At 34.4% G+C, this 17,911-nt stretch overlaps 1 protein-coding gene across 1 annotated transcript in view; it reads right to left on the bottom strand.

The window, feature by feature from the left end:
- LOC145276934 (diacylglycerol lipase-alpha-like) overlaps positions 1-17,911 on the bottom strand; it is a 285,454-nt gene that overhangs the window by 120,731 nt on the left and 146,812 nt on the right. Inside the window, exons 4-5 of the mRNA XM_080128420.1 lie at positions 16,350-16,521; positions 13,993-14,077 (exon numbers count right to left, since the gene is read on the bottom strand). Coding sequence (XP_079984546.1) covers positions 13,993-14,077; positions 16,350-16,521 — 257 coding nt within the window. The remainder of the gene's footprint in view (positions 1-13,992; positions 14,078-16,349; positions 16,522-17,911) is intronic.

The raw sequence follows: 17,911 nt of genomic DNA, 5'->3' as shown, positions 1-17,911 counted from the left end.
ATTGTGTCATTTTATCTGTATATTTTTTGCTAATTTTTATTGTATACTTTTCAATAATGTTCTTTTTTTATATTTTATTTCAATAAATCGCTTCACAATGGAAATACCGAAGAACAAGAAAGGTGAAGGAACTGATTTGCCTTGTCACCGGTCCCGGTAGCAGCCACGCCGGAAATTATAAAGTACATTAGCTGACTATAGCCAAAAATTTTAATTGCTACAATTTCAAACAAATAAAGAAAAAACATTTGTCTTATTTAATCTTAAAAAATATTAAGTTAACAGTGACAATTATTTTTTACAACAGAAGAGTCATTTTTTCTTTATAGTGCTGACCCTGACAGACATTATTTCAAAAGGAATATCTTTCTTTCTTTTCTTTACACAGAAATCACCACTTATGAAGGCCCGGAGGCCACTCGAGGATAGGGGTTAATGGGTATACATTAGTCAAAGTGATTATAGCATAGTAAACATAAGTAGTAGGAATTTTGTAAATTGGATTACTTAGGGGGACTGTTCATCAAGAACTTGTTTACGTTGGACTTGAAGACAATCAGATTGTAGTCAGCTGGAGAGCAGGCAATCGGAAGAGATTTCCACAGGCGTGCAGTTCTAAGAAAGAAGCTTTGTTCATGGAATCTACATTTAGGTTAAGACACAGATAAAGAGTGTGGGAAATTATTGATAGTGGTTTTGGCTAGACAAGTGTTTTTCGTGAAAGTTTGGTGAGAAGGGACCATAGATTGAAGCTCAGATGAGCACTTGCCATGAAAATAATGATAAAGCAGAGACAGGCTCGCAACGTCTCTTCTGTGGGAAAGAGGTTGCAGGGAAAAGAAAAGGGCCTCCCCACTAAGCTTCTAGCAGCTCATGCCCAGATGTGGCAACAATACTCCATCGTTGGCCGTACCTGGCTTTTAAATAGGTAGAGAATTGCATCAGGAGTGAGATATCTACTGAAGCGGTAGAAGGGTCCCACTATTTTCCCAGCGACCTTGGCAATGGATTTGATATATGCGTTCCATTTCAGATCGAGAGTAAAGGTCAAGCCCAGAAGCTTGTCAAAACAAGAAGCCTCCCCATGATGAGAGCCGTTCATTTAAATTGATGCCAGATGGGCATCAGAGCGTTGATGATGTAAAGATAGAAGCTTGGTTTTAGATGTATTAAAAGTAACCAGCCACCTCCTTCCCCATTGTACCATGTGTTCAAGATCAGATGAGAGAGAATCAGAGAGAACTTAGTCGTTTACGGTCTTTGATGTGCTACCATAGATTGTAGTGTCGTCAGCATAAATGTCTATGAATGATGTAAGGATGTGATTTGGAAGGTCATTAATGTAGATCAAGAAGAGAATTGGGCCCAGGATGGAACCCCGAGGGACTCCAGCATTAATACTGAGAGCTTCTTATTTCTGGCCATCAACCACTACTCTTATGAACCTATCAGAGAGAAATGACTTTACGATAGCGTGTGTTATTTTGTGTGCTACACTTACATCTTTTTTCTCCCAAGTAACTATCGTTTAATAGTTATGACTTTCCATTTCTTGTAATAAATAATTTTACCAAGAATTCTTCATAAGTTTTGGTTTCGTTTTCGATTTTAGCTGATGGCACTTAAGTCATCTATTTTTTATAAATAATTTTACCAAGACTTCTTCATAAGTTTTGGTTTCGATTATAGCTCAAGTTATCTATTTTATTTTTTATAAATAATTTTACTAAGAATTCTTCATAAGTTTTGGTTTTGGTTTTGATTATAGCTGAAGAAATTCAAGTTTTATATATATTTATATATATATATATATATATATATATATTTTTTTTTTTTTTTTTCTTCATAAATTTTGGTTTCGGTTTCGATTCAAGCTAATGCACCCAAATCATATGGATATATTTTTTTTATTTTTGAAATCACAACTTCATAATATATAAGAATTGATAGAAAATTGACTCTATAATAATATATACGAAATCTGCACAACTTAAAATATCATATTTAAGCGTATTTTATGATCGGGCTATACAGGGTGTCCCTGCTAGCTTAAATAAATACTTGTGCAGTTTTAACAAAAGAGCTACAATAATATCAGGGCATCTTCATTTATGCTGAACATCTACAGAATGCCAACATCAATATATTATATATAAAAGAATCCGCTGTGGAATTTCTACAGGTCCCGCTAGTTATTATTAATAGCAAATTATACAGATTAATGATGAAATCACCATTGAATTTTCATGGTGTTCCGTAAGTATATCTATATCGCATCCTTATACAACTGTAGGGACTGTGGAAATTCCACGATTGACCAAAGAAAACAGATTTTAATTTTATTATCTTCATGTACCGATGATATATTTTGCTACATGAAGTTTACTAAAATATATTTCTTATTTTTGCTTCAGCTAGGTTAAGCGTCAGCCGTGGAAGGCAGTCCAACTAAAGGAATTCTAAACTTCCCTGACTTGTGGAATACGTGAGTCAGGGAAGGTTAGAATGAGACGTCAGGAGTAAATCTCAAGGAAAATCCTGTGTGGTACCCCTAAGCCTGTTCGACATAACCTACAATTTGATTCTACAAGCTCATGCGACAACGCTGGTGCCAAACTGTAAAAGCTTTACAGCTTCTTTGAGTTCATTAGCGACGGGGAGAGGGGTGGACATGCTACATGGGCAACAGTCTGTTCTCCATATCGCACTGCCCGAGTTAACATCCCAAAGATGCATAAACCATAGTCGAGCCTGACCAACTGAGCCTAAATATATTACATTTACTTCAATGCATTTAGGAATGCGTTTTATTCATTCAATCTATTTATTCAGGACAACATGAGAATTGCAGTAAAAAAAAAATCACTATGAAAAAAAAAAAGAGAGAAATACTGAATCCCATTTGAATATTAATAAAAACAGAAAATTTTTAAGAGGCATCTATTAAATCTGAGCGCTTATCGCTGAAAATACTATTTTTGATTCACGCGTGACAGACAACAAAAACTATTTCAAACTTGTGAAATGAAAGACCAAGAAAATGCTAATCCAATTTAGGAATGACAACCAAAGAAAATGCTATTTCCAACTTTGGAAAGACAGATGATGAAAATGCAATTTCCAACTTAGGTATGACAAACCTAGAAAAATGCTATTTTCAACTTGAGAATGACAGACCAAAGAAAATGCTATTTCTAACTTGGGAAGGGCAGACCCAGAAAGATGTTATTTCCAACTTAGGTATGACAAACAAATGAAAATGCTATTTCTAACTTAGGCATGACAGATCAAAGAAATGCTATTTCTAACATAGGCATGACAGACTAAGGAAAATATTATTTTTAACACAAGTATAACAGACTAATGAAAATGCTATTTCCAATTTGAGCATGACAGATCAAGAAAAATACTATTTTCAACTTGTGAATGATAAACCAAGGAAAATGCTATTTCCAACTTGGGAATGACCAACAAAGAAAATACAATTTCAACCCTGGGAATGACAGACCAAGGAAAATGCTATTTTCAACATAGGCATGACAGACTAAAGAAAATGCTATTTGCAAAATAGGCGTGACAGACAAAGGGAAATACTATTTCAACCCTGGAAATGAAAGACCAAGGAAAATGCTATTTGCAACATAGGCATGACAGACTAACGGAAATGCTATTTCCAATTTGGAAATGATAAACTAAGAAAAATACTATTCCCATCTTGGGCGTAACAGACCAAAGAAAATGTTATTCCCAACTTGGGAATGACCGACCAAGAAAATGGTATTTCAACCTTGGAAATGACAGACCAAGGAAAATGCTATTTTTAACATAGGCATGACAGACTAAGGAAAATGCTACTTCCAACATAGGCATAACAGACCAAGGAAAATGCTGTTTCCAACTATCAATCTGTCTCTATATCTCTATTTTATCTATGTATCTAATCTTTCAGTGTTAATTAATTTTTTAATATATTTCTATTAATTTCCAAACAAAACATCTTTTTTTTAATTGTTCTTACTATAGTTCAATGAAGAACTTATTTGCATAATGATGAGTCAACAACCGTTCCTAACCGAAAATAACGCAACAACAACAAAACAAAAAAAACTGACAACAACGTTTAGAAGCTACGAAATAATATCACGGACTGCAAGAAAGAAAGAACAGCAACACGGATTCGATGAAGAAAGAATGCTGACACGTTACTCGATGAAGAAACAATGGACAATCCAACATATGTAAATAAATGAATACAATCGTGGAATTTTCACATGACATTTCTCGTAAAATCAGATTCTACCATATGACTTGCTACCACATATTGCCTTTTGCTCCTCAGTTTCCCACTTTGAGTTTGATGCGTTTCTTAAGTTATTTTTTATTTTATTTATTTATTTTTTTTTTATTGGCATTTCTAGAGGGGAAGTCCGGAAATGTGTAAGAATGATATTTTGCAGATTGTAGGTAACTATTTAGCTTGGTCAAAACTCTTATTTTTCCGAATCAATCGTCTGCAGTGTTAAGAAGATGCGATATTTTTATTTTCTCCATTCTTTTTTCTTTGGGAGTGACTATTTCGTGTTTTTATAAACAGCTATTTCTTTTTGTTTAGGAATAACTACTTCTTTTTCTTTGGAAATAACTACTCCTTTTGGGGGGGAATAACTATTTCTTATTATTTGAAAAATAACCATTTCTTTTATTTGGGAATAACTACTCCTATTTTCGAAGGAATAACTATTTCTTCTTCTTTGGAAATAAATACTTATTTTTCTTTGCGAATAGCTATTTCGTTTATTTGATGATAGCAATTTATTTTGTTTGGAAATAACTACTTTTGGAAATAACTATTTTTTCGTCTGGGAATAACTATCCTCCGGGGCGGGGTGATTAATTAATTTTCTTAGACTTAAGTTTGAAATTTCTCTCTCTCTCTCTCTCTCTCTCTCTCTCTCTCTCTCTCTCTCTCTCTTTCTCTCTCTTTCTTTCTCTCTCTCTCTCTATTTCTGAAGCACGTACCTAAGATAAAGTAAAATTAAAAAACAATTACCGTATATTTCGACGTATAAGGCGACCGTCAGATAAGACGAGGTACAAAATTGGAGCAAATTTTCATAAATTTATCATATATCGGTTGTATAAGACGACCGCTAAGTCACGAAACCATGTTTATTTAGCCTAGGCTAGAGATTGCAACACCCAGTATCTTATGAAGTATTGTTTTTAAAGATGATTTTTTAACTTTAAGGGTCGTCTCGTACGCCGAAATATACGGTATATGTTTTGCATATACGAAAAATATCTTTTCTGTCAACTGTAATTAATGAAAACCAGAATATAAACGCCTTTGTGAAGAATTACCTACATATTCAACCCCCATGGAACTGCTCAAACGAACTGAGCATTCAGTTATTCACCCCCCCCCTTGATTTTCTTATCTCATGAAAGTTCTGTCATCGTCATATCAAGGGTTGTAGAGTCGGAGTCGAACTTTGAAGAAGTCAGAGATTTTGGAAGGTGTCGGGCTTGTAAGAAAAGGCTAAGAGTCAGACTTATCATCCCCGTAAAATCAATAGAGAGTCTGAGTAATGAAGGACGTTAAAATACGGAGTTGGCATCGGAATCTGTCCTTATACTTTCAAACTCCACAATCGTGATCATGTTGCTACCAAATCTTTTCAACAGTATTTAACGCATTAACAAAATAAATGCTCTATTATTAGCTATTTATGAGCATTTACACCATTGTTTTAATAAAGAAAAACAAAATTTCATTATAACTTCCTTTTCAATCTCCTCTTCTGTCTCCTTGCTCTCTTCCATCTTCTCTGGGCCACACTAACTCAGCAATAAAAAGTAGTGATAATAAACTTAAATTTAAAAAGAAAATTATCCACTTTAAATAATGCATTGCCATTGGGAGGTAAAGAGTTACTGTGATTCGGTCCAGATTTATAGGCATCATACGAAATGGAATGTTGAGCAGCAAGACCTTTGTTCACATTACTCTTAAATTTCTGATATAGAAGTAATAGTATAGTTTCGGCTACATACACACAGATACGAAATCGACATTTGTAATAGGTATAAGCAGTTTTTAATATATGCAAAAGAACGCAGCTCTATAATCTTAATAATTATCAAACTCTGTGGACCCGTCCGGGCGTCCTTGCTTGTTTGCTTGAATCTTGTAATCATAAATAAAAACTCTGAATTTGTTTGTCACCGTCTCAAATTTTAACGTCATGGCGTAATTTCTTGCATAATTTCCAAAATTAACGACTAAGGCTGGAACGCTATATGTTTTCGTTTTAATTCTAACTGATGGCACCCATGTTAGATTGTTAAAGAATTGTTAGAATCGCTACTATATATTAGGTACAATATAATAATCAATAGAGAATTGGCTCTATAATGTTGCAATCCCAGGCTAAATAAACATGGTTTCGTGACTTAGCAGTCGTCTTATACAACCGATATATGATAAATTTATGAAAACTTGCTCCAATTTTGTACCTCGTCTTATCTGACGGTCGCCTTATACACCGAAATATACGGTAATTGTTTTTTTTTATTTTACTTTATCTTAGGTACGTGCTTCAGAAAGAGAGAGTGAGAGAGAGAGAGAGAGAGAGAGAGAGAGAGAGAGAGAGAGAGAAATTTCAAACTTAAGTCTAAGAAAATTAATTAATCATCCCCCCCCCCGAGGATAGTTATTCCCAGACGAAAAAAATAGTTATTTCCAAAAGTAGTTATTTCCAAAGAAAAAGGATCAGTTATTTCCAAACAAAATAAATTGCTATTATCAATAAACGAAATAGCTATTCGCAAAGAAAATAAGTACTTATATTATAAATAAGAAATCTACACACATTAGAATATATTTAAGTGTGTCTTACGACCGGGCAACGCCAGGCGGAGTCTAGTAATTTATAAAGCCGTTAACAATAATCAGTTAATGTTCTTACGGGTTGATTATGATGCATTTATTAGTATTAAAAGTAATTAACCCAATTTGATCACGTCTGATTAGTTAAAGCTCTTGTAAAACAACTTAATAACGCCGTTTGTTTTACAAGCAAACGAATTATAGAAAACACAAAAATAATAATTACGAGAACGAATGTAACTGGCTTGGTCACCAATTGAGCTCGGGTCGAATTGTTTGAATTAGAAGTGAGTTTGTAAAGCCAGTTAAATTTTAGAAACAAAAAGATAAAATCCAAAATTAATCTCTTTCTGGTATCTGTGCGTGTGTGTGTGTGTGTGTGTGTGTGTGTGTGTGTGTGTGTGACACAACAATCGAAGATATTAAAGAAAGGAAAGAATAATCGATTATGAACAAAATAAAATATCGCTGAAAGTAGTAATATTATTTAACCTGTGTCTAGGCTATAGAGATAAAGAGAGATAGTAAACAGAAAAAAAAAAGACTAATTTGGGATTTTGTCTTTTTTTTTCAAATATTTACCTGTATTAACATTTCACTCTTTTTTTTCTTTTCTGAGGAGGGGGAGAGAGAGAGAGAGAGAGAGAGAGAGAGACAGACAGACAGACAGACAGACAGACAGACAGACAGACAGAAGCAAGAATGAACATATAAAATACGAACAACATACATTGAGAGAGGGTGAAAATGATAGACAGGCACATGGTAGTAGAGGATCACTTGGTGAGTTGACTGCAAACTACGGCTAATTAGAAAATTTGGAATGGAAGTGTTATCAAGCATAGCTCAATCCCTAAGCAGGGCAATATTGTCGCATATATATATATATTAAAATACATAGGAAAAAAACGACGCAGGGATGCAAACGTTTATGAACCTAACTTTAGTATAATAAGACCAAATAAGATGGGTAGGCTATCTTTTGGTGCCTCTTCATTATAATAGTGAAATTCGAAAATCGAAATATCGAATTTCAAGTAAAACCAATAATATCTACTTAATCGTCATGTCGCAGCAATGAACATATCCAAAAATCATGGAAAACGATAAGATAGAAAATTAATTATTAATGAAACCCGTTTTCAAAGACGATTAGCGAAAGTTGAGCTTTGCTAAAAAAGGAAATGGAGACGTCGAATTGTAACAAAGGAGGTAAATATTTTCTGAAAACTTTGAAAATCTTAGCAAAACTCAGTTTTTGCTGTCTTCGAAAACTATTTTCATTAATAATTAATTTTCTATCTCATCGTTTTTCATAATTTTTGGATATGTCCATTGCAGCGACATACCAATTAAGTAGATATCACCGGTTTTACTTGAACTTCGATATTTTGATTTTCGAACTTCGCTCTTATAACGCTTATCTTTGTGTGCATTTTTTATTTATCAAAGTGAAATAAACAAAAAAAAAAAAAACGAAATTTTTGTGAGGGGAAGAAAAGGAAAGGTTTGATATTATAAAAGCATTCACACTTTCTAAACATTGTTGCTGTTGTTGTTGTTGTTGTTGTTGTTAGCAAGAATGCTAAAATGGATTGACTAAATAATTTAAAGTGACATAAACATAAAACAAGAGTAGAGTAATGAAATATCAAAATGAACGAATTATTTTGATTATTCGAACTACTATTCATATCTCGGCCATTATTTGTATCACCTTTCTTCCGTTTGTAACTCTTTGACCTTCTTCAGTGCATCACTTTGAACTTGGGAATCTTTACGTTGAACTATCGGAAACCTATACGGAATAGATATAGAGATTCCACAAGTTCGAAAAGGTTGCATCTGAAGAATGTCAGAGGTTACACCGACCGAAACGTTATGAATATAACTACCAAGATGATAATAGTAGCCTGAATAATCAAGATAATACAAGCCATTTTGGTTACAACTATATTTTATGATGATGGTAAAGCAATATAGAGTGAAGATTTTTTTCCTATTGTGTTTGTTGTTGTTTTCGTTGTTGTTGTTGTTGTTGTTTTGCATAGTTCTAAGTTTATAGATTGCCAGATCTTTTTCACATAGGATTTATGCATTTTTCACACACATGCACACGCGAGCGCGCGCGTGCACACACGCGCGTGCGCATGCACACACACACACACACACACACACACACACACACACACACACACACACCAAGTTAGTCTTACTTTCAATTATATTCGAAATATAATACACAGTGACATTAGCAAAGAAAAAGTCACCTATGAAAACGAACCTCCCAAATTAAAACCTTGAATAATTATCTAAACTCAAATGTAAATTAATATTACGCCGACTTCACAAATTGATAAAAGTTCATTATTGGATTTTAATTGTAAGGTGAAGTTCGAATGATTCAGACTCGAGATAGATAACGCCAAAAACATCCACCCATTAATATGGGAGGGGAGATTATCTTCAAAAGCGTCCTGAATTGATAATTGAGCACCGGACTTTACTAAGTAGATATTAGTAAGTCCCTTGTACCCATCTCCACCCCCCGTTTTTTTTTTTTTTAAATGGAGAGTAGATAATACAGTGGATGTGTTATCGGCAGCTCCAGTAACTCTCGCTTCTCCTTTTTTGTCCCTCAGTCCTCATTCAAATGAGTGATTTTTCTGACAAAGGGTGAAGAAAAGGCTGCTTTAAAGGTCGGTAGTACTTGGTGAACAGTAGTCTGAGATGTCGGAAATTTTTCTGTCTCTATGTCTATCCTTGTGGCCATGTCACTAGTAAGGGTGCTGGAGGTAAACGTTTCGTATAGGCTGACGTTATCCGCCTGATAGTCAGGGACCCGAACCTTGGATTAACCACTAAGGAGACTGTCCTATCAGCAGGCGCAAAGTACTGGGACTGCTGTATAGCCATTTGATGAATGGATTCTGGACCATGCAGTAGTCTCTGGCGTGGCTACTCGATGCCATACTAGTGGGTAATTGTTATGGCTTTATCTTTTCATGTGCTAAAAAAAAAAAAAATTCCTGTTTTTTTCTCTTACTTTCCCTCTCCATCCTGCTCTAACCAAGTATGTGGACTTGTTCCACAAATCCCAAAACTTCAACATGAAATATCTCCAGAAAAAAAACTCGAATAAACCTAGAACCCCATCTTCCAATGTAGACCCCTACTACCATGTCTCCTTCTCCAACATCAGGGGTCTACGTTCCAACCTTCCAGAGGTTGAAACCCAATTACAAGAGACGAAACCGGACATATTCTTTCTAAGCGAAACTGGAATAGGGCCGACCACTTCCCTAGATGAGTTCATAATTAACGGATACTCTAACTTAACAGCTAAATCTGACCCCCAAGATCGCCATGGGCATGGAATATGTGCCTACATTAAAGATAGCTTCCTGTGTGGCAGGGATATCTCTAGAGAAGATCCTAATTTACCCATTATGTGCTTCCGGGTTGCACTTGCTTACACCACTGCATTTATATTTGCCATCAATTGGCCCCATAACAGCGGAGTTACTATCTTTAAGAGTATATCTGAGAAAATAGACCAGATCCTGTCTGCACATCCTTCGGCTAACATCCACATCTCTGGTGACTTCAAAGTCCATAACGTGGAATGGCTGACCCACTCAAATAAGACAGATGATGAGGGAAGGTTTTGTCATGATTTTGCCATTGCTTATGACCTCACTCAGATTGTTCGCGAACCAACCTGTGTGCCTGATACTACCGGTCAATATGCAAGCCTCCTAGACCTTTTTCTCTCAACTTCCCCTGAGCTATGTTCATGTTCCGTTCATTCTCCCCTAGGATCCTCCGACCACTCCATCGTATCAGTTAAGATAAAAACGAAATGTAATAAGTCCCCAGACGTACCCCTCCACCGTACTGTATACCGATACTCTATGGCTGACTGGAATAGCTTCCGTACATTCATATCTGATCTACCTCTTCATTCCATGTTTAAAAAGAATGTGTCCTCTATAGTATCAGATCTGACCGAATGGTTAATTGTAGGCATAGACCGATTCATACCATCTAAAAAATTCCAACAAAAACCTAACAGCCAGCCATGGTTCTCCCCAGAATGTGCTGCTGCTATCACGCACAGAAATCACTTTTTTCATAACTACCAACGTAATAGATGCACTGAGACTAAAGCTGCTTTCAGGGACGCCAGCAACCACTGTAAAAGAGTAATAAAAAAAGGCCTGTGCAATGATTTATATCTCTACAGGTTATGTGGCAAATTACAGCTCTGAACTAATTGTGGTTTCTGCTTTACAGGTGTTTGAACTGAGTCAGGTGTGAAATGGAGCCTGTTGAATGTTGAACAGTGATCCGGTTTTTGTATTTGAAAGGACACACACCACAGGAGACTTTTGATGAAATGAAAGAAACTTATGCTGATAATGCCCCATCATATGACCTTGTAAAATGCTGGCATCGTGAATTCAAACATGGCCGGAAGTCTATGGAAACATCTCCCAGAACTGGTCGCCCCCCCCTTCTGCCATTAATGAGGCATCTGTCCGTCAAGTTGAGGCTGCCATTTTGGAAGATCGGCGCATTACTATTCGCCAAATAGCCCAAGATGTCAAGATTAGAACAGGGTCTGTGGAAACTATCATTCATGACCATTTGCATATGTATAAGGTGTCTGCCAGATGAATTCCTAGGTTGCTCACGTCGAGGGCTCGAGGATGAATTTGGAGATGTGCCAAGAAGATGAGTCAAAGTTTTTCAAAAGACTGATTACACAGGATGAAACCTGGGTCCATCACTATGATCCCGAAACCAAAGCCTAGTCAATGCAGTAGAAGCACTTGGACTCACCACCTCCAAAGAAGGCAAGGGTGCAGCCCTCCGCTGGCAAGGTCATGCTCACAGTCCTCTAGGACCAGGACGGAGTAGTGATGACAGATTTCCTGGCAAAGGGTACCACAATTACAGGAGCCTATTATACTTCACTTTTGAGGAAATTAAGGGAAGCTATCAAAATCAAGAGGCGGAGCAAGATCAGCAAAGGTACCCTCCTCTTACAAGACAATGCTCCGGTCCACAACTCGCACATCGCCAAATCAGAAGCACGTGCGTGTGGTTATGAAATCCTCCCCATCCTCCCTACTCTCCTGACCTTGCACCCTCTGACTTTCACCTCTTCCCAGCCATGAAGTTGTTTTTGAAAGGAAAGCTTTTCCTAGATGATGCAGCCTTGATTTCTGAAGTCAGGTCGTGGCTGGAGGACCAACCTGGGGTGTTCTACAAAAACGGTCTCCAGAGCTGCATCAAACGATGGGAGAAATGCATAACTCTGGGTGGTTCCTATGTAGAGAAAGACTAATAACTGTGCCAAGTTTCGTTGCTCTACTGCTATGGGAAGTGGGTCAGGGGCATTACTTATTGCACACCCCTTGGATATATACAATCTTTTTATATACTACAAAGTATTATTAATATGCGTTGTCCATTTTATATTGAATTTCTTATATAGTTTTGGATTTTCTCTGTCAATCTACTTGGATTAATTTGATATGACTTTAAAATATCAGTATGGCAGGCAATTACTTTATTTTATGGTCTAAGCTAGCATTTCAGCCTGGCGTTGTCCGGGTGTTTGGAGGTGTATGTTGAGCCAAAAAAAAAGGTCAATTTTTTTAACTTTGACCCCGAATATGACCCCTTAACATTTATTGACATTTTAGATATAAGTTCCTTGGACATGGATCTAACTTAATAACTTGATTTGAGCCCAAAACAATAAATGTTCAGTGGTCATAATAAGGGTCAAAGTTTTAAAAAATTTGACCTCTGCAGTCTCTACCAAATTACTCAGACAATTTCTGGTCTAAACATTTGAAATTTGACATAAAGGGTATTCAGAGATAGGGCAAGCTTTTTAATCGGTTTGGGTCGAAAATTTTTAGTTACCAATATATAAATGTATGTATGTTTGCATGTCTGCCTAAAACTTTCGACAGAGGCGACAGATTTTACCAAGATCAGTATCGTTTTGAAGTTCGACTTTTCAGACGACAAATATCGAAAAATTGGCTAAAAACATTAATATCTTCACCTTCAACTGGGCACTTTTCTACAGGAGGGTCGCTTTTTTCGCCGATATTTTTGACAGTCATCCTCTCCTTTCGATTGTCTATCCTTAATTTAAACATAAGTCACTTCCGGTTTGGCGGTGGTCGTAACAGTAAAGACGTCAGATTTTTTCCCCCCGTTCTTTTCCTCCTTCACGGTACGAGTTAAAGCCTGCCTTCCTACTACCACTTTTTTTTTTTTTTTTTGCTCAACATACACCTCCAAACACCCGGGCAACGCCGGGCTGAAATGCTAGTAAAGTACTAAAATCATACATTGCGATTGGTGTAGTCTTTTCACAAGAAATTTTCTTTTTATTGGATACTAGCAGGTGTGCCCGGCGTTGCTCGGGTGTTTGGAGGTGTATGCTGTGCAAAAAAAGCAAAAAAAAACAAAAAAAATGGTTAATTTTTTAAAACTTTGACCCCTATTATGACCCCTTAAAATTTATAGTTTCGGGCTCAAATCACTTTATTAAGTTAGATCCAGGTTCAAGGAACCTATATCTAAAATTTCAAGTGTCTAGACCCAAAATTGTCGGAGTAGTTTTGTAGAGTTCTTAAAGGTCAAATCGTTGAAATTTGACCCCTTAACAGACAAATTTCTGGCTGACACCCGTCACATCGATTTTCCCAAATCTCAGTACCCGGTATTTCAAATTTCGAGTCTATAGACTAAAAATTGACAGAGTTATTGCGTAGGGAAATGTACACAGACAGACACACAGACAGACAGACAGACAGACAGACACGTTCACTTTTATAGATATATAGATGAGATATTTACCAGTTAAAATAAGTTTATATTTAATTCATAAATTTTCTTTTTTCGATAGAAATTATTTATTTGATTAGTCTATTTTCTGCTTCCTTTTGCCGCCAAATCGTCACACCATTATCATATCATCATTCTGAAGATGAGCTTTGACTACGCTAAAGAAAAACAAATATGTAGAAACAGCATTTGTAAAAAAATGAACAAACAACGTTTTTTTTTTTTACCTGATTTCTGCCTCTCCTATCCATACAGCAACACAGTAAATTAAATCGTTTGTCCCATTTCTCTTCATACGCTCGCAACGCCTTTCTGCAATATCAAAGAATATCAAGAATTTGAATAAAGAATTGAAAAAAAATAATAAATACTAAAAACAAGTATTGTTTCATTAATAACAACGGTATGACTTATATAATAAATATATAAATGATATATAAAAAAAAATAACCATGATCTATGAAATAAAAGTTAGTTTCGTATTAAAAATCCAAATACACTCATTGTAAATTTAACCATTGTTAGCATAATTAGATTATTAACATATTAGACAATATTTATTAGTTATTTTGAAATGATAAATAAAAATATTATTATAGAAGGTCTTTTTAGTGTTGATTAAAACAATATTGAAACGTTATATTGATATGTAAAATAAGGCATGGTTAGCTTTTCCATTAAATCAAACATAGATCTAATATCATAACAAACGAGGCAAATATTCTTTGGATTTTTTTGTAATTTATGGGATCATACCCAATTCTTTTCGTTTTCTTTTTTAAAGCTAAAATGTTCCTATTTTTCTGATGAGTGTGTGGCGTACTAATTATATGATTGTTCCGGCTGTTAAAAAAGTAGACGCTTTGGCATGTTGAAATAAATAAATGGTAGCATCTTGAAATTTAGAATATAGCTGTTTTGTCATCTATTTGTACATGGGCTGTAGTTAAACATACATCAAGCTTCATAAATAAAAGGATTGCTACAAATAATGAGTGAAATATAATTTAAAAAGCATATTTTTTCCATAAACATATAAATGACATAAGTTCTCTTCTTGAGTGTTATTTGCATAACGTTTCAGCCAATGTAACCTCCGACTTTCTTCAGGCATTGTCAATAAGGTAAAAAGCTATAGAAAACATCTAAATGAGTATTTTAACCATAGTTCCTGATTTCAAAAGGCGAAAAATTAAAAGATACATCTGCCTTACTTTTAATGCTAGGTTTATTTATGGTGTCTTTTAAATTTAATAAAAACCCTTCAAATTTTGCTGACGAGGAGACCTTGCTTATTAAAAAACTATATGTAATAATTATTGTACGTAACTTGATGTCTAACACAATAAAAAGCATTGTTTTCCGAAACGATCGTACAGATAATTGATTTTGTTGTTGTTCCTTCTTATGAAACGGATTTTTAATTTACCTATCGAGCTTATTATATATCTAAATTACAACGAGCACTTTCTCTTTCCTGTATTTTAATTAAACTAGTAATTTCACTGTTACATTGAAATACACTCAGCTCTTTAGACTATTGTTCTAATCTCCTTTAAATTATATATATATATATATATATATATATATACATATATATATATATATATATATATATAGTATATATATGAATAAAAAAGAATACGAAAAGTATAAAAGCTTATATATATACACATATATATATATATATATATATATATATATATATATATATATATATATATATATATATATATATATATATATATACGTAGATTCCATGAATAAAGCTTCTTTCTTGGAAGTGCACGCCTGTGGAACTCTCTTCCGTTTGCCTGTTTCCCACCTGACTACAACTTGGATGTCTTCAAGTCCAACATAAACAAATTCCTGATGAACCGCCCCCTTAAGTAAGAAACTTTATCAAAACTCCAATACCAACGATTACTACGATACTATCCCATTGATTACTGTACACGCAATATAGCAACATGGGGAGAAAAAATAAGGAAGCCTCCATTGTTGGAACATCTCTTCCAGGCTTTCCCAGCAGGCTTGGGCCCATCTTGGTAAGAAGGTTTGGATATAGATAATGCCGGGTTTGTTTAAGACTCTATAGCAAAGTAACCTTGTGTGAAACCTGTACTCGCAGGTAAGTAAACACCATTTATGGAGAGCAGAAAGTGGACCTCTGGTTTACTTTTGACAGTCTTATAACTCTCACCTATTATTTTGTCCTTTAGTTCTCACATTCCTGAGTGATGTTTCTGACAAAAGAGGAAGAATTGCTGTTTTCTGTGTTTGAAACTATTCATATAACTTTTATGGTTAGCTAGTTATTGATGTTGAAATGTTCTTTTTTTGTTTATTTGTTTTTTAAGCTCATTACATCAAGTGGCTGCATACTTTGTCTTGAGCGATTTCTATTAAAATAACATTTTTTTTTAATTGAATCATAATTCAATAAAGGAATTTAAAAAAAATTTTTTATCTATTTTATTTTTTCCTGCTAGAAAAATTGAAAAATGAAATTTCCAATTAAGCGAAATGATTAAAAGTAACTGGACAATTTCAAATAAAATTTTAAAAAAATGCTTCTACAAACCTTTGTCTCCAATTCCTACGAGCACAACTGGAATGTTTACGATCTCGTCGCTTCTGTCTCAGACTTTCTTGAAACCTTTTCATTTTCACCCACTTCCGGCCAGCAGTATCAAACGTACACCAAACAAAAATAATAACACTAAGCATTATACCCCAATTACAAATAATGACACCTGCCAAAAACAAAAGAAAAAACAAAGACTTAAGGTTAAAATATTAAATAAATGTTTTTACTTGTAACATTTAAAAATAATATTAAATAATGGCAGTATTGCTGATGCTTTGTCCAGAATCAACCTATGGCTAAACTACGACCGACGATCTTTCAACGCCATGTTGGAAACAGTCTAAAGGAATAAGGGGGACAACTCCAAATAATTCAAACTTGTGAAAAAATAAAATCTTAACATGAGAAGGAAGGGAAGCAAAAACTGAAATTCGCTTAAAAATGATTTTGTTTATAAAAATAAAACTACTTAATCAATTTACATGATTTTTGGTGTACGATATTCTCTTTCCGTCACAAGTATGTACATCATAGAGATTTTTCTTTCATTTCTTTTCATAGGGGAAGTTCTGGATAAGCGCCATATTGAAAAAGAAATAGGATCAAGATTAAAATATTAAATAAGTATTTTTGCATGCAACATTTTCATATGGGTGCTTCTCCAGATTAATACCAATATATATATATAAAAAAAAAAAAGATAGCACATATTTTTAATGCACTTATCTGCTAGGTTAAGGATAAATCGAATGCTAAAATTCATCCAGTATTTTTGTTTTTAATAAATAAATCCCTGTGCAAATTTACAACTTTAACATGGGGAAAGATAGCTTCGTTTACTCTTTCTTTCCTTGAATTAAAGTTTCAGTTGTGTTCCTTGTCCATTGGCTTATATAAAGCCGAAAATGGCCGCCGACATCTTCCACCGATATAATTTGATTTTATCTTTTTAAAACAAAAATAACCGATGAATGTGCATAATTTGTAGGGCACAGCCTTTTTTAACCTAGCAAGTAAGTACATGATAAAGTTTTTTGTGCTATTTTCTTTATTTCCTTTTTACAAAGAGTATCACATATAGGGTTTAATCTGAAGAATCACCTTAAAATAATTTCAAACACTGGTAGCATTTTTCTTTTTTTTTTTTTTTTAATTATAAATTTCTGAGAAATGTCCGTCATAAACTCCCGAGATGTGAACGACTGGTTTAATAGATACCGCACAAATTTCGAAATCTAATTGGATATAAAGTCATACAGAGACCTAATCGATTTCAAATTTAAAAAATATGAACATCTATTAACACAGAATTACCTAAAATCGCGATAATATATATAAATTACAACGAGCACTTTTTCTTTCCTGTATTTTAATTAAATTAGTAATTTCACTATTACATTAAAATACACTCTGCTCTTTAGACTATTGTTCTAATCTCCTTTATATATATATATATATATATATATATATATATATATATATATATATATATATATATATATGAGTTTTATGTGTTCAAAAGTCGGGACTAATGAAGGCAACGAGGTTGTTAAATA

This window comes from Euprymna scolopes, chromosome 5 (assembly GCF_053919585.1).
Source record: "Euprymna scolopes isolate OS-2025 chromosome 5, ASM5391958v1, whole genome shotgun sequence".
Lineage (NCBI taxonomy): Eukaryota > Metazoa > Mollusca > Cephalopoda > Sepiida > Sepiolidae > Euprymna > Euprymna scolopes.
Note: the sequence above shows the minus strand (reverse complement) of the source record. Positions and strands in the feature narration are given on the sequence as shown.